Source organism: Petaurus breviceps, unplaced genomic scaffold (assembly GCF_028583685.1).
Source record: "Petaurus breviceps papuanus isolate PSGF00001 unplaced genomic scaffold, PetGlider_PUasm1.0 65, whole genome shotgun sequence".
Taxonomy (NCBI): domain Eukaryota; kingdom Metazoa; phylum Chordata; class Mammalia; order Diprotodontia; family Petauridae; genus Petaurus; species Petaurus breviceps.
This window is the reverse complement of record NW_027186436.1, coordinates 1,649,187-1,670,044: the sequence shown is the minus strand read 5'-3', so window position 1 is coordinate 1,670,044 and position 20,858 is coordinate 1,649,187. Positions and strand designations below refer to the sequence as shown.

The 20,858-nt window shown below is 40.3% G+C and overlaps 1 protein-coding gene across 3 annotated transcripts in view; it reads right to left on the bottom strand.

Moving 5' to 3' along the window:
• WDR25 (WD repeat domain 25) overlaps nucleotides 1-20,858 on the bottom strand; it is a 287,214-nt gene that overhangs the window by 79,627 nt on the left and 186,729 nt on the right. For all 3 annotated transcript variants that reach the window (XM_069103931.1, XM_069103929.1, XM_069103930.1), the window contains exon 3: nucleotides 9,891-10,038. In XM_069103931.1, the coding sequence (XP_068960032.1) occupies nucleotides 9,891-10,038 (148 nt within the window). The remainder of the gene's footprint in view (nucleotides 1-9,890; nucleotides 10,039-20,858) is intronic.

Below are 20,858 nucleotides of genomic sequence, written 5' to 3'. Positions count from 1 at the left end.
TATACTATTATTAATACCATCTTACATGTAATTAAGAAAAAAGATATACAGGCACTGAGGCATAGAGATCCACTGGAAAAGTTGAAACGGGTATGGGAGAAAATATGGGAGAGAGCAGATTGGAGTTGGGGATATCCTGTGGGACTGCTGTTTTGGGGGGATGGGTGGGGGAAAAACAGGGAGAAAATTTGTAACTCAAAATCTGGCGGAAACGAATGATGTAAATCAGCAGTTAATAAAGCATTTAAAAAAAAAAAAGAAAGCAGAACCAGGGCAGTTAGTTGGCAGAGTGAATAGAGCACCAGCCCTGGAGTCAGGAGGACCTGAGGTCAAAACTGGCCTCAGACACTTAATACTTACTAGCCGTGTGACCTTGAGCAAGTCACTTGACTCCAATTGCCCTGCATTCCTCCCTCCAAAAATTAATTTTTATTTACAATTTACAAAGATATTTCCTCATATGAACTTGGTCATGAAAGTATTTTTTATCTCCATGTAAGTAGCTGGATAAACTGAGGCTTGTAGAGATAAAGAAAAAAGAAAGAAAGCAAAACTCAGGAAAATAATACATACAGTGCCTACCCCAATGTAAATAGAAAAATAAAAAAAAAACTACTGAAAGGTATATAATTAATTATATGACCAAAGAAGAGATAGGAAAATGTACTTCCTTCAGAGGCAATGGACAATGGGTATAAATTACTGGACATAATTCGAGTACTTCCAGATTCTATGGATATATTGGCTGGTTTTGCTCAGCTACTTTTTTCCTCTTTTTTTTATATTTTGTTACAAGGGATGACTCTCTGGATCAGGGATGGAGGAAGGATATATTAGTCAGTCAGTCAATAAGTGTTTATTAAGTATCTACTCAGGCACTGTGCTAAGTACCAGAGTTACAAAGAAAGGCAAAAGACAGCCCTTGCCCTTAGAGCTCACAATTTAATGAAAAATAAAAGTGATATAAAAACATGTTAATTTAAAAAAACTTAAAGCATAAAACACACAAACAGAAAACAAATTTAAATCATTAATTCTCAGTTTTTTTTTTAAAAGGAGAAAGTAGGAAAAAAAAGAAAGTAAATGAGGAGGAAGAAAACATCAAAGAAAGAGAAAAGGAAGAGAAATAGGAATAGCAAATTGAGTTGGAGGAGGGAGGAAAGGAGGGGAAAAGGGAGAGAATAGGGAGTTGAAATAGTAGGAGAAAGAAAAGGAAGAAGATGAGGAAGAAGGGGAATGAGTAGAGAACAAAAGGGGAAAGAAGAGGAGAAGGGCATAAAGAAAAGAAGCAGCAGGAAGAACAGAGATGAGAAAGAAGGAAAAAAGAAAAGAAGGAAGAGAAGAGTTGATTTTTATTTACAATTTACAAAGATATTTCCTCATTATGAACTTGGTCATGAAAGTATTTTTATCTCCAGGTAGCAGCTGGATAAACTGAGGCTTGTAGAGGTAAAGATCAGGCATTCAGCTAGAATCCAAAGAGACCAAGTAGCCCAGGTTTTCACCATATATTAAACTATAGCCACTATACCAACACTTTCTTGCCAGGAACCCCCAAACTGCAACTCTCAAAGAAAGACCTAACATTCTACCAATTCCAAATCTTATCAGCATCAAATGCAAAATAATAGTGATACCCCATGAAGACGCTTTGGGATGTGGCTGGCCCCTCCCTTGCCTCTGTAAGGGTAGGGGCCAGTAGCTGGATGGGGCAATTTAAAGCAAATGAAAAGGGTAACTGATTAGAAATGGAGAATCTATATTTGGCAACTTTAGCAAGCCAGTTAATAAAAAATTCAGAGAAGTTGACTGAGAAAACAAGAAACATTTAGAGGTCCTTAGAGCAGACCGCTATTCCATGGAGATAGGCCTGGATGAAAGCACTGGTGATGCTGAAGTGGGAAGATTACAGGCTGAGGAGACAAGCACACTAAAAATAATTAATCTGTGAGAGACTTTTATTTAAGTTCTGATTCATGGTAGCTCTCTAAGTCAAACAACCACTCAGTGCTATAAATTAAGCAGATAAAATATGGCTTTATGAGGTGAGCACAGCTTGTTTCAGGCTCTTATATTGACATTTGTAATCCACAGATTTTTAACGGTATTGATTTTGAACCCCAGAATAAATGTCCTCACTGCCAAATCCCCACTAATGACGATAGACACTGTGTGGATAACCCCCTGGGCACTGCTAGGAAACAAAACCCGTTACATCGTATTGTTTGTGCATTTCTATTACACCAGGGGCAGTGGGAGGGGGGTGGGAGCAAGCAAACATTGTTGGGGAGGGGAAGGCAGAGAGAGGAAGAAGCATAGCCTACAGAGTAAAGGAGAAAAGCAGACACCAACAAAAGTCAGATATAAACAGACTTTGGATTAAAGTTCCACAGAGGGAAGTGAGAAGATACTACAAGCCACTAGTCTGTAAGAATTCATGATTCTCTGCCCCGGTGAAGCAGGTAATATTATTCTCTACAAGTAACAGATGAGGAATTTAAGGCTTAGGGGCTGTGACCTGCCTAAAGTCACCTAGCAAGTTAGGGGCAAATCTAAGCCAGAAATCTAGGCCCTCTGACTCCACGCTGCCTTGCATCAGTTGCAAATGATCATGGGAATTTAGCTTTCTAGAGACCATCATATCTGATGGCCCTGAGGCACCTAGAAGGATGCAAAAAGAACTGGGGACTGAAGTTCAAAGACCTGGGCTCCTGTCTCCTCTCTTATCACTTGCCAGATGTGTAACAACCTCCCTAAGCTTCAGTTTTTTCATCTGAAAAAGGGGGTTCCAACACTTGTTTGGCCTGCCTCACAGGGCTTTTTGTGAGGGATAGCACTTTGTAAACTGTGTAGTTTGGGAATAGGGAATTCCTACAGGAATGGGAACTGCTATTACAAACTATTAAGGAGTCAGTCCTACATCTCCCTGTGAGCCTCCATCAATCACTCCATGCACTTAAGCAAGGAAGGAGGAAAGGGGAAGGAAGAAAGGAAATGTTCTCTTTCTCTTTACCCCCTCTGGGTACCCTCTTCCTTACTTCTCCTTGTAGGACAGGAAGGAGAAATGAAAGAGGGAAAGCATGAGGGGGAGCAGTCCAATTCAGGGTAATTTGCCATCACAAAAAAGGATAGTCTGAGTACAGGCAAAGGAGACTCCCAAATGACTCCAAATCACTGCTTTCTACTCCTTTCCTGATTCAATCAATTCAACAATAAACCTTTATTAAGCACCTACGGCCCTGTTCAACACTGAAAGATAAATGAAGATTAATAAAATGCAGTCTCCTCCCTCACTGAGCCAAGGGGACAATTACCACTCCCATGGCCTGGGACACAGTCATTTCATAAATGTGGCCTGAGTACAGCAGAAGCTTATCTGGCAGCTACATCACCCTGCTCCCATTTCTTAAGCTTAGAGTCCATTAAAGGCTCTTATACCTTTAACACATGAACTGCTTTCTAGATTTCTTTGCCTATACTTCTGCAGCTATTTTTTTGGATCCAAGTGCAGATTTGATTGGAGCTTAAAGGATGCTTGGGAAATCATCAGTTTCCTCATCTATAAATAAAGGTATTGGTTAGATAATTGTGCAATTGAAATTCTCTGATCTGATCCTATGAAAAGGTGGAAAAGTATGAGTGAGGCACTATGGATATCATCATCATCATCATCACTAGTATTTATTTGGCACGTTAAAGTTTACAAGACTTTACAAATATTATCTCATTTAATCCTCACAACCACTCTGAGAGGTAGATGCTATTTTTATCCCCATTTTACTGCAGAAGAAATTGAGGCAAACAGGTGACTTGTCCAGGGTCACACAGCTAGCAGGGTTCTGAGGACAAATTTGAACTCGGGTCTTCCTGATTCCAGGTTCAACAATCTATCCATTGCTTTACTTAGCAGCCTGCAGGAACTGGAATTAAGTAAACAAAAGGTACCTTCAGATACTCAGACTGGCTCTGTGATTGCTGTTCTCTAAAAAGACACTAAGAACAAACTATTCATGTCCTTTCTTAAGTTTGCCAGAGAGGATCTACCCAAGGTGCTGGGAGTGGGGAGCTGACTCAATTTCTCAATTCCTCTTGAAACCAAGAGGATGCCAATGGAACCCATGGCCTGTCCTTCCATTATCTCTCTTTCTCATCATGAATGGCTCATTTTAAAAAATTGTTGTCTTAGATAAAGGCACAGACAGCATGCTCATCAAATTTGAAGAAGACACTGAGCCAGGAGGAGGGACAACTAGCACACTAGATGACAGAAGCAGGACCCAAAATGATCTTGGCAGGCCAAAGCACTGGGCTTAATATATTAAGATGAAATTCAATAGGAATAAATGCCTTATACTTGGGTTCAAAAAATCAGCTCCACAGGTACACATTGGAGATGCATGGTTAGATATTCGCTTGTCTTAAAAGAAGATCTAAGTGTTTTCAAGGATTAAGAGTTTAATATGGGAGGCAGAGTCAAGATAGCGGAGTAGAAACAGGACTTTCGCGTGGCTCCAGCTCCCACCTCCACCAATATATGTAAAAGGTGACTCTGAACAAACTTTGGAGCTACAGAACCCACAAAATGACACAGAGACGCTAACCTCCTGCTGAGGACAGCCCAGCAGGCCAGCAGGAAGTGGCCAGCACAGTGCTCTGGGAGCCGAGCCCAGACCCCCGTGAGCCAGAGGTCTTAGCCCCAGAGCGGCCTGACTAGCCGCGGGCTGGAAGGACTTCGGATCACCAGCAGCTGTGGTGGTTTCCAGAATTATCAACCCATAGATGCTAAGGAAAAAGTGAGAAGTCAGTGCAGTGTGAATTTTGGGACCTGGTAGTTTGGGAGTATGGTCAGCCTTTATCCCCTGGAGGGAGAAGCCACTGAGGTGCTGCAGCCATAAAGCCGCTACCATGTGGCAACTTCAGCTCCTGGCCTGAAGACTGTAAGGGGACCAAGTGACCAGTCTGAGGGTTAATCACACTTGCTTTAACCTGCTTGGATTGGATTGTGGTCTAGGGTGGGGGTCATAGGATAAGTGACCAGCTTGCCAGAGCATATGGAGGCTTCAGAGAGGGCACCCAACTAATACCTTCAGCAGCTGAGAAAATCCCAGTGATTGGGACAAACTTCCCCTGTCTGGTGGCAGAGTCCTACTGTGGCAAAAAGCCCAAAAGTCAAGCAACTGAGTGGCAAAGTGAGCAGGCAAAGGAAGCAAAGCACATAGAGCACCCCAACTTTACACTCCTATTTTGGGGACAAAAAGGATCAAAGCATGGAATAGGAGGAAGACAGTGAAGTCAGGACTCCTGCACCAAAATCTTCCAAGAAAAATATGAGTTGGTTACAGGCCATAGAGGACCTTAAGAAGGATTTTGAAAGTCAAATAAGAGAAGTGGAGGAAAAATTGGGAAGAGAAAGGAGAACGATGCAAGAAAATTAGGAAATGAGAGTCAACAGCCTGACTGAAGAAAATAACACCTTAAAAAATAGACTAACTCAAACAGCAAAAGAGGCTCAAAAAGGCAATGAGGAGAAGAATGCCTTAAAAAGCCAAATTTGCCAGATGGAAAAAGAATCTCAAAAGCTCAATGAAGAGAATCATTGCTTCAGAATTAGATTGGAGCCAATGGAAGCTAGTGACTTTATGAGAAATCAAGACAATATTAAACAGATCCAAACAAATGAAAAAATAGAAGGCAATGTGAAATATCTCATTGGGAAAACCACTGACCTAGAAAACAGATCCAGGAGAGATCATTTTAAAATTATTGGACTACCTGAAAGCCATTATCAAAAGAAGGACCTAGAAACCATCCTTCAAGAAATTCTCAAGGAAAACTGCCCTGATGTTTAAGAACCAGAGGTTGAAAGAATCCATCGATCACCTCCTGAAAAAGATCCCAAAAAGAAAACTCCTAGAAATATTATAGCCAGATTCCGGAATTTCCAGATCAAGGAGAAAATATTACAAGCAGCGAGGAAGAAAAAATTTGAATATTGTAGAAACACAATCAGGATAACCCAGGATCTGGCAGCTTCTACACTGAGGGATCCAAGGACTTGGAATATGATATTCCAGAGGGCAAAGGAGCTGGGATTAAAACCAAGAATCACCTACCCAGCAAAACTGAATATCATGTTTCAGGGAAAATATGGTCATTCAGTGGAATAGAGAACTTTCAAGCATTCTTGATGAAAAAACCAGAGTTGAATAGAAAATTTGATATCCAAATACAAGAAGCAAGAGAAGCATGAGAAGGTAAACAGGGAAAAGAAATCATAAGGAACTTACCAAAGTTGAACTATTTACATCCCTACATGGAAAAACAATAATTGTAACTTATGAAACTTTTCTCAGTATGAGAATAGTTGAAGGAAATAGAAATGTGTATACATATATATATGACTATATATGAGGTTATATGGACATATGAATACATATGTGAATGTGTGTATATGTTTACAGGTATACATAAATAGAGGGCACAGGACCAATTTAATAGGAAGGGATGATACTTAAAAGGTGAAATTAAGAGGTGAGAGAGGAATATAATGAGAGGAGATGGGGAGAGACAGAATGGGATAAACTATCTCATACAGAAGAGGCAAGAGAAAATGGTTACAATGGAGCAGAAGAATAGGAAGGCAAAAGGGATTGGATCAATGTTATTCTCATTGAATTTGGTTTAGGGAGGGAATGACATACACACTAAATAGGGCATGTCACCCAAGAGTAGAGTAGAGGGGAAGGGATGAGAAGGGGTATGATGGAAGGGAGGGCAGGCTGGGGGGGAGGGAAGTTGGAAGCACCCACTTTTGAAAAGGGACAGAATCAAAGTAGAGAATAGAACAAGTTGGAGGTGGGATAGGAGGGAGGGAAATACAGTCAGTCTTCTGCAATATATCCATTATGGAAATGTTTTGCATAGCTACACATGTACAACCTATATTGAATTGCTTATCTTCCCAGTAAGGGTGGGTGACAATGGAGAAAGGGAATGAATCTGGAATTCAAAGCTTTAAAATCAAATGTTTAAAATATATAAAAATATATAATTATATATAAATATTATTTTACATGTATCTGGGAAATAAGATATACTAGCACTGGGGCATAGAGATCCACCATGCCCTACTGGAAAGTTGGAGGGGGTATGGGAGAAGATATGGGTGAGAGCAGACTGGAGGAGGGGATAACCAGTGGGATTGCTATTTTGGGGTGGTGGGTAGGAGGAAAAATGGGGAGAAAGTTTGTAACTCAAAATATTTCAGAAATGAATGATGTAAACTAGAAGTTAATAAAGCATTTGATAAAAAAAAAAAGAGTTCAATATAGGTCAGCAGGATGATATGACAACTAAAAAAAGCTAATGCTATCTTGATCAGCATGAAGAGAACTTCAAGGAATGAGGAGGCGATGTCAGATGACCTAAGTCAGACCTCACCAGGAGTACTGGGTTCTATTCTAGGTGCCAAAGCTAAAGAACACTGATCAACTAGTGTGTGTCCAGAGAAGGGCAACCACAATGATAAAGGGCCTTGAGTTCTTGTTGCATTAGAATCACCTATATGAACACGAGAGGCTTAGCCTGAAGAACAGAATTGGGGATGGGGGACATGTAGAATGAGGGCTCTCTTCAAGGATTTGAAGGCCTGACACATGGAAGAGGGATTCAGCTTGTTCTGTTTTGACCTCAGAGGGCAGAAGCAGGGGAAGTGAGTGGAATGAGAGGCAAATTTAGACTTGATATCTGGAAAATTTTCTCATAATCCAAGCTGTCTGAAAATTTAATGGTCTGCCTTAGGGAGTGGTGGCTCTCTCTCCTTGGAAGTAAGCAGAGGCTGGATAATGGCTTCATCATTTACCCTATGGGTGACAGTTTGGACTAGCCATCACTGAGGTCCCCTCAGGCTGTCAAATTCTATCACTCATACATTTCCTTTATTTTACTTCTCTTGTGATTTCTTGCTATTTCATCAATGATACTCCCTTCCAAATGCTCTTAGATCCAATCAAAGAGGACTAAGCATCATATGTGGGCTCCCTAGATAGAAGGTAACCTCCATGAGGGCAAATAATCAATAAATAAGTATTTAATTAGCACCTTCTATGGGCCAGCCATTGTGCTAGGGCTGGGGATACAAGCAGAAAGAATGAAATGATCCCTTCTCAATATGAGCAGCAAGCTCCTTTACTTTTTCCTATTATATGCCCAGTGTCTAGCACAGTTCCTGGAACACAGTAGGTGCTCAATAAATGTTTATGAAGTGACTATCTTGTTTCCATAGCTGCCATTCTTCTTGGGTTTTCCTGAGTAACGTAAGATAAAGCTGGACAGGTAGAGGGCCATATATGTCAGGTATGCATTTTATTAGACAACAGGGAGTCATTAAAAGATTTTGAAGGAAGCAGTAGATAAGATCAGACGAATAAAATTACAACTAATGAAGATGACTTTGGCAGAAATATGAAAGGAGGAGGTCAGAAGACTTGTGATGAAGTAATAGCCCAGGTTGCTGATGGGGTCCACTCCCAGCATGGTGGCTACAAGGGTAGGTAAAGCAGAGGGTAAGTGGTTAAGAGTGGATGGACAGATAGAGTAAAACAGACTTAATAGGCAGTCCAGGGCAGTAGAAAGAACAATGAATTTAGAGTCAGAGGCCTTGGGTTAAAATCTTAGCTCTGCCTCTTACTGAACATTGAACTTAACCTTCCTCATCTATAAAACAAGGGGGTAGGATTAGATGACTTCTGATGTCCTTTCCAAGTTCTAGAATTATAATCCCATAACCATCTAGAGATGAAAGGTAAGGAAGAGGAAAATGACAGAGATAACAGCTAACAGAAATAGGAAGTCAGAAGGAAAAACAGGAAAGATGATTCCCCTGAATCAAACACACTCAAAATTTTATAATCAACAATTCCTGTAAGTTACACTTTAGGGTAAAGTAAAATCTATGCAAATTAAAGGAAAGTGCATTGCCCCAAGAATTTGGTTAACTGGGTTCAAGTCCTTGTGCAAGAGTGCAGAGGGCTCTATAAAAGATCTTTAAGGTCTGTTTCAAATTTGACATCCTTTTTACAGGAAAAGTACTTGACTTAGAACCAAAAGACCTGGGAGCAAATCTCAGTTGTACTATTTACTAGCATAGCCCTCAGTTTCTTCTTCTGTAAAATGAAGCAGCTAGAATGAATAACCTCTAACGTCCCTTCCAACTCTAAATTCTATAATCCAAATACATGATTCCTGCATTATACCACTTGGCTACAAGAATCTAATCCATTCACCCACCCTCTGTGAGCTGTCCTTTCTTCCATTTCTTTTGGCTAGAATCCCAGTATCGCTAAATTGGGCAGCTCCCTTCTCAGCCAATGGCCCCCGAGGATTTGTCCAGACACAAATCCATCTCACCAGAATGCCTTTTCAATTTGGAGCATTAAAGCTCAACTCTTTTGGAGAGGTTTCCTCATGGGCCAGAATTATTCTTTATTGCCTTTCAAAAATGTAAAGTTACAGAAATGCTAAACGGATTCTCCACAAACGATGCTGTAATAAAGTTAAATCCATTTTAGTACAAATGAAGTGTCAAAGGTTTATTAAAAATCCATCCCTTTATCAGGCCCTGTAGTAACATAAAATGCAGAGGCTTGGCAAAGACTAAGCTTATAATATCTATCCTCTGGGGTTGGTTGGGAAGCCTATCATGGGGCTGATTTTATGACAGTCCTGAAACTAGAATGGCATTTATCTCAAAGAAATTTTTTATAAGTCAGAACACTGAGTGTATTACAGAGAGAATCACAGTGCAGAAAGCCCAGGTCATGCCCCCAGTTCTGGGGCAGCTAGGGCTGGAATGAAATCCAATGGTTTAATCACAATACATAAAACTTTACCTGTTTCAACATCTGTCATATGTAGCTCAGAATCAAAGCCACCACTAAGGATCTGTCTTCCACAGGAGGACCACTGCACAGCACGAACAGCGCCTCTGTGAGAAGAATAGGTGTTCAAACAGCGACCTGTGTCAATGGCATCCCACACCTTTAGGGCAAAAGACAGACAGTTATAAGTGATAAAATCTCATATTTCTTAATGTTTAATCACTTTTTTTCCCCCACAAAAACCTCTTGGGCCAGACAGTGAAGGTCTTTGTAGCGCTGTTTTATGGATGAAGAAGCAAGATGTGCATGAGGTCCCACAAATAGTATAAGAGATGGAATTCAAACCCAGATCTCTCCTCGCTCCCAACACAGCCCTTCTCCCACTAAGCCAAATGACCTTTCTTTTCACAGAGCATGTTGCTTATACTTCTCTCTTGCAATGTATTACTATATGTTATAGTTATTAGTGAATTACAGGTCACATCCTGCTGCTAGAGATCAAGCAATGAAGCATAGATTCATAACTAGAAGGAAACTTAAGAGTCATAAGATCCGTTCCTCGTAACTTCATAGATTAGTTACTGAGGCCCAAAGTGGTTGTGACCTTCCTAAGGACAAGTAGTGACAGAGCTGGAATTTGAACTCATGCCCTGTGATTCCAAATTCAGGACTTTCTACTCTGCCACAAATGGGGAGTTCGTTATCATCTGATGCAGCCCACTCTACCTCTGAATAGCTTTAGTTATTAGAATGTCTTTTTCCCAGTGGCACAGCAGAGAGACCACAGAGTCTTGAGTCGGAAAGACCTGAATTCAAATTTGACATCAGACATTTATTTTGTGACCCTAGGCAAGTCACTTAAACCTTGTTTCCTCAACTATAAAATGGAGATAATAACAGCACTTACATCCCAGGGCTTCTGTGAGAATGAAATGAGATAATATTTGTAAAGCGCTTAACATAATATCTGGTACATAGTATTGGTGTTTAAAAAATGCTTCTTCTCTTCCCTTTCCTCCCCTTCCACCACATGTAGGAAAAATGTACTTCTCTGAAACTTTTACCCCATCGCTCCTAGGCTTCTACCCTCTGAGAAGTAAAACAAGGCTAATCCCTTTAAAATAAGAAGACAGTATCATATTCTCCACCATTTTGTACCTCCCCTCCCACCCCCAATTTTCCCTTCCTCAGACTAAACATTGCCATTGACTTCAGCTTATCCTTCACATGGTCTCCAGTCCCTTCATCATCCTATGACCTTCCTAAAATGTGATTCCCATCTGCTATTTTAAGTTCTGTGTGAGGACACCAGGATTATCATCTCCCTCAGTGCACCAGGAAGGTCACTAACGCTTCTGGGCTGTTTCCACATGTACCATTTTCTAGCTACTCCCTCCCCCCTCACCCCCTTCCATGTTGCACATGCTTCGGTGTTGTTTTTAAACCCAAGTGCAGGACATTTATTGCTGTTAGGTTTCCTCTCATCATATTCAATACAGCCTTCCAGGACATTGAGATCTTTTTGGATCCCAATTTGGTTTATTGCAGCTTAATATTATCCACAAATTTGATAAGTATGCCATCTATGGCATCATTAAAGTCATTAACAAAAATGTTGGATGCTATTAAATTAACAGTACTGAATACTATTTAAAGGTATTTATTGAGTACTAGAACAGATGCTGTAGGAGACCAGGTTAATATACACATTCTCTGCCATCCAAGATTTTTAGCTGTGCAATCCAAAATAGAAGAAATGTACAACAGAACTATATATAGCTAACAGTCAAAACACAGACACATTGTACACACACACACACACACACACACACACACACACACACACACAGAGTCCATTCTTTCTGAAAAATAAGTTAGTTTCTAGTTATCTCAGACCACTGCATTCAGTGATGGGGAAAGGGAGCCCAACATACTATATGTACAAAGTGTAGGACAAAGACAATGACCTACATATTCAGAGATTGGGCGAGAAGTAAAAACAAAGGAAACAGTGATTTGTGAATGGATTTTTGTCAGTTTAAGAAGAAAAGTAAGCCCCAATGATGGCCAAGTCATTCATAGAATCATAGATTCAGAGCTGAAATGAACCACAAAATTCATCTAATCCAACTCCCTCATTTTACAGATGAAGAAACTGAAGTGGGGGGGGGGGGGTGGGGGTGTGTGTGTGTGTGTGATGAGTAAAAATGACGAGACAAAGTTTCAAGGTATTAATAAACATTTTCTTAACTAGGCTAAACAATAATCAGTAAACTGATGGTCAGTGGTTTCTCTTGGAAACCAAAGACCCCAAGGGCAGCTCTGAAATACCTTAAATCAGGTATGTTCCTTCTGAGAGGGAAGCCCCCTGACAAGTGAAACTCAATCTTGATTTGGTAAACATTTAATGAGAAGGTGGGCTAAAAATTCCCAGCTCTTCCCAGCTGCTACGTTGTTGGAACAGGGAGCATCAGCTGAGAATGTGGCCTGGTCATGAGTTTTGAGCTCCCTCTAGCAATCTCGGTGCCCCATTCAGGTTCTCTTGGCTTTGGTTTCCCTTCATGAGCTGAGGTTAACATAAACTCTAATGAAGGGGAACAAGGACAGAAGTTCTTTCCCAAGAACTCAGTCAGACTGGATTCTTTTTATACCCTAAACAGAAATCAAGTTTTCCATTTGGGTGGGGTCCCTCAAGATGCCTTGAGCAGAACTGAAATGCTTCTGATGTTCTCTAGAAGGGGAAAGGCTCCTCTCTAAGCCAGGCTTTTTACAGAAAAGGGTATATTACAAATTATTATTAATAATCAAATGATACAGCATTAAAAATATATATGAGATGACTTGCCCAAGGTCATGCAAACAATAAGTGGCAAAGGCAGGCCCCAAACCTAAGTCTTCTGAATTCAAATCCAGAGTTCCTTCCATTGTACTACTGGGTCCTGGAGGATGGAACTAGAGAACAAGAGGAATTGCAAGGAGAGAGATATCCACTAAATATAATAAATATTTCAAACTGCCCAAAAATGAGATGCCACACTTTGGTAGGTAGCAAGTTTTCCATCACTGCAAGATCACCAGAAGCTGTTTAATAACTATCTATTAGTGTTCCTTAATGTTGATATAAGAGAGAGTAAAAAGACCTGAATTCAAATCCTAGCTGTAATATTAGTACTTGGAAGACCTAAGTTTTCATCAGAACTCTTTCATTTAGCAGCTGTGTGATTTTTAACAAGTCACAACCTTTTTGTGCCTGAGGTAAAATGGATAGACAAAGGTCACTGTGTCATAGTGGATAGAAGGGACCATTGCTGAGGTCAGGAAGATCAGAGTTCAAGGACCACCTAGAACATTTCAGCCCTGGGCAAGAGGCTTATCCCCTCAGCACCCTGGACACCACTCCAAGACCATAATTTTCAGAACTGTACTAGAAGAGGTAGTTTTCTCACTGAAGATTGCCTAGAATCAATAAAGTCAAAGATATGGACAAAAAAAAAAAGTGCTCAACAATTTAATTCCAGAAATATTATCAAGGATCTACAGATGTAAGGCATTGTGTTAGGCACTGAGGGTACAAAGAAAACAAAATGGAAAAGATCCTTCCATCAAGGAACTTAAGTACTACTGGTAGGATTCAAAGCACACATATAAGGTAGGTAGGAGGCAAACAACCATCTGTTAAGTGCCTACTATATGCCAGGTGCTGTGCTAAGCACCTTATCAATATATCTCCAATAATCCTGGGAGGAAAGAGTTATTATTATCCCCATTTTACAGTTAGGAAAACTGAGGACAGAAGCTAAATTACTTGACCAGGGTCACATAGTTAGTAAGCGTTTGAGGGTCAAATGTGAACTCAGATCTTCCTGTCTCCAGGTCAAAACTATCCACAGCCACCAAGCTGTTTTATAGTTCATATTTATATAGAACTTAAAGGTTTGCAAAACACTTTACAAATAATATCTCATTTTATCCTCAGAACCGCTCTCAGAGGGAAGTATAAATCCAAAGCATATGCAAAGCATTTCCAGGAGCAGAAAACATTAACTACCAGAGGGATCAGGAAGGGCCTTGTATAGAATATGGACCCAGAACTAAACTGTGAAGAAAGGTGGGAGGCAGAGGTAAGGACCCCAGGTATGGAGTCATCATGAGCACCAACAAAAAGAACAGCTTGGCTAGAACTGTGCTTGAGAGGGGTCATGACATGAAACAAGTCCAGGAGATATGGATGGATGGCCAGACCCAAAGAGAAACCATGAACACCTGGAAGGAACCGCTTTGAAGGGAGGACTCCCTAGGGAATTGGGTTTGACCCTGTGTTACTTAACATTTTTATCACAGATGTGGATAAAGGAATAGATGGCTTCTATTCCTTTAGATGGTATCAAGTGTCCAGATGACACAAAGCTAAGGATAGTTACCACAATGGATGACAGTCAGGATTCAAAAAGAGTGCAACAAGCTAGAATATTGGGTGAAATCAAGATGAAATTTAATAGGGATGCATGCTATCTTCTGTCTTACACTTGAGTTCAAAAAATCAATTTCACAACTAAAAGATGGTGGAGAAGTGGTTAGATAGCAGTTTGCTGAAAAGATCTGGGGATTTTAAAGGTATAAAAGCTTAATGTGTCAACAGTTTAATATGGCAGCCAAAAAAGCCCATGCAATCTTTTACTGAGGTGAGGAATAAGATGATAATCATTCCATTGTTCCCATCTTTTCTAACACTTACAGGAATGCTGTGTTCAGTTCTAGACATCACATTTTTAAGGTGAACATCAACATATTGGAGAGCACCCAGAACAGGGTAAATAGAAAGGTGAAGGGTCATAGGAGGCCTGGTTGAAGAAAATCGGGATGCTTAGCCTGAAGGGAGAACTTGGAGACTTGTGACCATTGTTGGCTTGCCTAAAGCAGAATGAAGAAGAACAGTGCAAGGGACTTGCAGAAAGAGAGAGAAATTTAGGCTTGTTTTAATTAAAAAATAAAAAACTTCTAACAATTGGAGCTATCCAAAAGTAGAACCAAATAATCAATCAACCAAGAAGCATTTGTTAAACGTCTGCTATGTGCTTGGGGATAAGAAAAAATATATATTTTTTGTTCTCAAGGAGTTTATATTCTATGAGAGGAGAAAATGCATACATGCACAAGCACATACAGGATAAAGACAAAATAAATATAAAGAAGTTTGAAAACAAGCTAGTTAGAGCAGATGAGCACTAATAAGTTGCAGGATCAGCAAAGGCAGAGATGGTGATGAAGCTGAGTCTAGTGATTAGAAGGTGGATCAAGCTGAGTCTTGAAGGGATTCTCCCAGGCCTATATGGGGAGAGGGTGCTTTCTAGACTTGTGGACAGCCAGTGCAAAAGCAAAGAGATGGAAAGCTTGTTGTGTGAGAAGAGAAAGAAAGTCAGTTTGGTTATACTACAAAGTGAGACACAAACTAAGGCTAGAAAGATAGGTTTAGAATAAAACAAACAGAGGGGCTTATATTTTATTTTAGAGACAACAGGGAACCAGTGGGTTTACTGTCTGATCCAGTGAACAAGATACTCCATCTCTCCAGAAAGCTCCCCCTCCTCTGTTCTGACCACCAACCTCCCAGGTTTCTTTTAGGTCCCAACTAAAATTCCACCTTCTACAGGAAGTCTTTTCTAATTCCTTTTAATTCTAAGGCCTTCTCTTTTTAAAATTATTCCCTACTAATCCTATACATTGCTTATTTTTATATATTTGTTCATTTTTTCCCCATTAGACTCTGAGCTGCTTTTTGTCTCTTTTTGTATTCCCAGTCCTTAGCACGGTGCCTGGCACAAAGAAGATGCTTAATTAATGTTTATTGACTAACTGACTGACTACTAAATAAGGGAGTGACTTGGTCTGAACTTCATGGTAGCTGTGTAAAGGAGGGATTGAAATGGGGAGAAACTTGAAGCAGGGACACCAATCTGGAGGTCAATTATAAACTGACACACCGGAAGAGTAATGGTGCTCTAAACAGAAATAGTGGAGTAGAAAAGGACTGCTATGGGATGCAGTAGGTTTTCCCTTCCTGGGGGTCTCAAGCAAAAGGAGAGTGATCACTGGTCAGTTATGTTGTAGAGGGAATTTTTAAAAATAAATGTATTTATTTATTTTTAGTTTTCAACATTCACTTCCATAAGATTTCGATTTCCAAGTTTTCTCCCCATCCCTCCCCTCCCCCCACCCCAAGACAGCATGCAGTCTGATACAGGCTTTACATATACATTCATATTAAACCTATTTTCACATTAGTCATGTTGTAAAGAAAAATAAGGAACCAATGAGAGAAACCATGAGAAAGAAGAATAAAAAAAAGAGAGAGAGAAACCAAATAATATGCTTCAATCTACATTCAGACTCCATAGTTCTTTCTCTGGATGTGGATAGCATTTTTCCATCATGAGTCTTTTGGAATTGTCTTAGGTTCTTGCATTGCTGAGAAGAGCTAAGTCTATCAAAGTTAGTTATCATACAGTGTGGCTGTTACTGTGTACAATGTTCTCCTGGTTCTGCTCACTTCACTCAGCATCAGTTCACATAAGTCTTTCCAGGTTTTTCTGAAGTCTGCCTGCTCATCATTTCTTATAGCACAATAGTATTCCATTACATTCATATACCACAATTTGTTCAGCCATTCCCCGACTGATGGATATCCCTTCAGGAAATTTTTTTCAGATGATTTGACTACGCAGTCATTGAAGACCCTTTCAAAATCTGAAATTCTATTACTCTGTGAAAGATGGCTGGTGCCAAATTCCATAGGCCTTCAAATGCCACAATAGAGTTTATATTTTAGCCTAGAAGCTGATGGAGTCACTGAAGACTCGAGCTTGGAGTGACAAGGTCAGATTTATACTTTAGGAAGATTATTTTGGCAACTGTATGGAGGATGAATTGAAGAGGGGGAAAATGGAAGCAGGAAGCCCAATGCCGAGGCTTTTATAATAGTTGAGATGAGAGATGTAGAGGGTCTGAACAAGGATAGTAGCTATGTGAAGAGAGCAAGAGAAACACATATGAGAAGTTGTGGAGGCAGAATCAAGGTTTGGCAACCTGTGTGGGAAATGAGGGAGAGGGCTAAATGGAGCACACTCCTGAGGCTGCACACCTGGGTGACTGCAAGAATGGTGGAGACAATATTACCTGTCCAATCTACTTAGCGTGTGACTTCGAGTATTAAATGAGGTAGTGGATTTGTAAAGCAAAAAGGGTTCTATAAATAAATAGAAACTTTTAATAATGGTTGCTTATAATAATATTAATAACAATAAACTGCAAACAGAATTCCTTTTTGGGATAAGGAATTGTAACAAACATCTTTTAAGGACCCTTCCAAAACTGGTATCATATGGCTCTTCTTTATATGTAATGACAAAAAAAAAAATAATGTTCTCCAATGGCAAGAACTCCCTGAATTGATTTTCACTATACCAGCTAAATCTGTTTTTTTTTTCATTCTTAATGAGCTCAGTAGTCTTCAAAAAGCAAAGAAAAAAAAGTAAACAGTGACCACACCATGAACACCAATCTGTGAAGAAAATTCCCCATGGAGATGAAAAACCTCATTTTGACACAGTCAGAAGGAACTAAAAATTCAGAGGATTCAGATGCTAAAAGAGGATTTTCCCCTTAGAAAAATGTAGCTTTTATAAAGTCAGGGGAGAGAAGTATTTCAACAGCTGGTTTTAAAAATTCAAATTTATTTGGATAATATTAACAAAAACATATGGATGGAAATGTTCCTTCCTTAAAGGTTTATAAACTGAAAGAGTGAAAGAGTTATTGACCTTATTTTACAGATGAGAAACCAAAGGTTCAGAAGTCATTCAGCTAGATCAGAGACAAGACATAAACTCTGGTTTTCTGATGCCTATATCAGTTCTTTTATATTGCTGACACCTAATTTAATGCTACAAACATTTATTAAGCACCCACTATGTGCACATCTCTGTGCTGAGCAATGGAGAGACGCCTTAAAAAAATTCCAGGGGCTTTCAAAATATTTTAGGTGGGTTGGAGGGTGGAAAAGGTGCAGAAGACAACATGTACATGTATTATAACACGAGATGATGTGAGGTTCTAACAAGGGTGTAAGAAGGTTCAGGAAGCATTCCTGGATTAAGTGGGACTGGAGCTTATGAGAGAGGTGAACCTGAGAAGGGAATGCATTACAGATATGGAAAGGAGTCCCAGTGAAGCACAGATTCAACTCAGGAGATTGGGTGGCAAGGTGAGGTAACAGCCAGTGGTAAAGTATGACTGAAACATAGAGTTTATGAAACAAAGGCTGGGGAAGTTGGCTGCAGTCAAATTATAGAAGAATGTAAGCTGAAAGAATTTATATTTTATACAAATTAAAACAACTCTCAGGTACCACCTTATGCTTATCAGATTGGCTAATATGACAGAAAAGGAAAACGATAAATGTTGGAGAAAATGAGGGAAAATTGGGACACTAACGCATTGTTGGTGGAGTTGTGAACTGATCCAACCCTTCTAGAGAGCAATTTGGAAGTATGCCAAAAGGGCAATCAATTTGTGCATACTATTTGATCCAGCAATACCACTTCTAGGTCTATATCCCAAATAAATCACAAAAAAGGAGAAAGGATCCACATGTACAAAAATATCTATAGCAGAATTTTTTGTGGTGGCAAAGAAATGGAAATGGAAGGGATATCCATCAGTTGGGGAATGGCTGAACAAGTTGTGGCATATGAATGTAATGGAATACTGCTGTGCTATAAGAAATTATGAGCAAGCAGATTTCAGAAAAACCTGGAGAGACTTACATGAATTGATACTGAGAGAAGTGAGCAGAACCAAGAGAACTTTGTACAGCAGCATTGTGTGATGACCAATTTTGCTAGACTTAGCTCTTTGAAGAAATACAATGATCCAAGACAATTTCAAAAGACTCACAACAGAAAATAATGTCCACATTCAGAGAAAGGACTATGGAGTCTGCCTGCAACTGAAGCATGCTATTTTCATTTTTTTATTGTTTTGGGGGGTTTTGTTGCTTTTCCTTTTTGTTCTGCTTCTTCTTTCACAACATGACTAATGTGGAAATATGTTTACATGATTGAACATGTATAACCTAAGTCACTTTGCTTGCTCCCTTGGGAAGGGAGGATGAGAGGGATCAAGGGAGGGAGAAAAATATTGAAACTCAAAATCTTATAAAAAAAAATGAATGTCCAAAACTACCCTTACATGAAACTGGAAAAAAGAAAATACTATTTTTAAAAAGAATTTATATTTTATCCTGGAGGCAATTAAGTCACTGAAGGTTTTATATTTACAGGGTGATTTACATAATTATTTCATTTACTGAGTAAGCTCTATAGTCTATACCTTATCTCCTTTGATCTTCATACCTATCTGGGGAAGATAAATGAGAGGATAGAAAGGAGAGAGGAAGAGAGAAAGATAGAGGGAGGAAAAACACAGAGACACAAAGAGAAAGGAGGCAGGGAGGGAGAGAAGAAGAAGGAAGGGGAAGGGGGAAGAGAGAGACAGAGACAGAGAGAGAAACAGAGAGAGTTAGAGAGAATATGGATGTTTTTTAAGCACTTGCTATGTGCCAGGCACTGTGCTAAGCACCAGAGATAAAACAGAAACAAGCAAAACAGTCTCTGCTCTCAAGGAGCTTACATTCTATTTGGGGGAAGATGACACAGGAAGGGAAGCTAGAAAGTGGGGGTGGTAGAGGGAAGGGCCTACATGGTATGATTTAGGGACAGATGTTCAGTGGAAGTCTGAGCAATGGCAAGATACAGCAAAAGCTCACCTATAAGAGCTAGTAGTATTGGGGTGGAGACCAAGGTTCTTCTGGTCCAAGTGGAGAAGGCATGGTGTGCAGATGATGGTGGGCAGCTAGGTGATGCAGGAGACAGAGTTGGGCCTAGAGTCAGGAAGGCCTCAGTTCAAATCCAGCCTCAGACACTTACTAACAATGTTGCCCTGGGCCACATTTAAGGTGTTTGCCTCAGTTTCTTCATCTGTAAAATGGGGACAATAACAGCACCTACCTCTAGGACTGTCGTGAGGATCCAATGAGATAATAATTGTAAAGCACTTAGTATGGTGCCTGGCACATAGTAAGTGTTGTAGTAAAGCATCTCTCTATAGAGACATAATTGAGGTAAAAACAGGGGTGCTTTCCCCCCCCCCCGGGCCCAGCAGGAACTGCTGATGAGAGCAGGAGATATATTACCCTTATGCTTGACAAGAGAGGAAAAGACAAGTTTTCACCATAAGCCTGCTTGTGAAGTACATGAAGAAGGGGTCCCCTTAATCCCCTCTAGGTACCCCTCCAATTCTACCATGTGGCACTGGGGACTGTGGAGATCACATATAAAAGAAGGCTTAAGGATAATGGAAGTGAGGAAAGGGGAAGGCTGAGCTATAAAAAAAACTCTCAGAGATGTGTCCCCATAAGGGTGAGATTAAAAGGGGGAACTGCTGAACTACAGAGGTTTGCTACAGAAGCTGTGAACATAGAAGAGAGCCAAGAGAACATGGGATGAGAGGCCAAAAAAAGCAGGGACTGAAAAGGATGGCCTGGGCAGCAAGATAATCAGCACTCACAGGGAGCTCAGGACAGCCACCACAGAGCAGCGGAGAAAAAACAGCAGGCAGCAGAAAAGAACAGCACATGGTGCCTGCTGAGAGCCAGCCACAAGAGGCCAGGGCTGCCTACAGTGAGCCGCAGTGGAGACAGCTGTGGGCAGAAGCACTGAGGCGGGGACCCCAAACCCCCACAACTGAACCTACCCAGGGCCTGACTATGGACAACTGAGACTGTAGAAGACTGGGGAGGGGCTGCTCACTATAGGATAGCATTGCTTCCCATGGACTAAGACAAAAGGAGATTTTATACTTACAAGGAGAGCTGGTGACTATGCTTGGGGAATGGCAGACACCGAAGTTTCTAGATCATGTGGA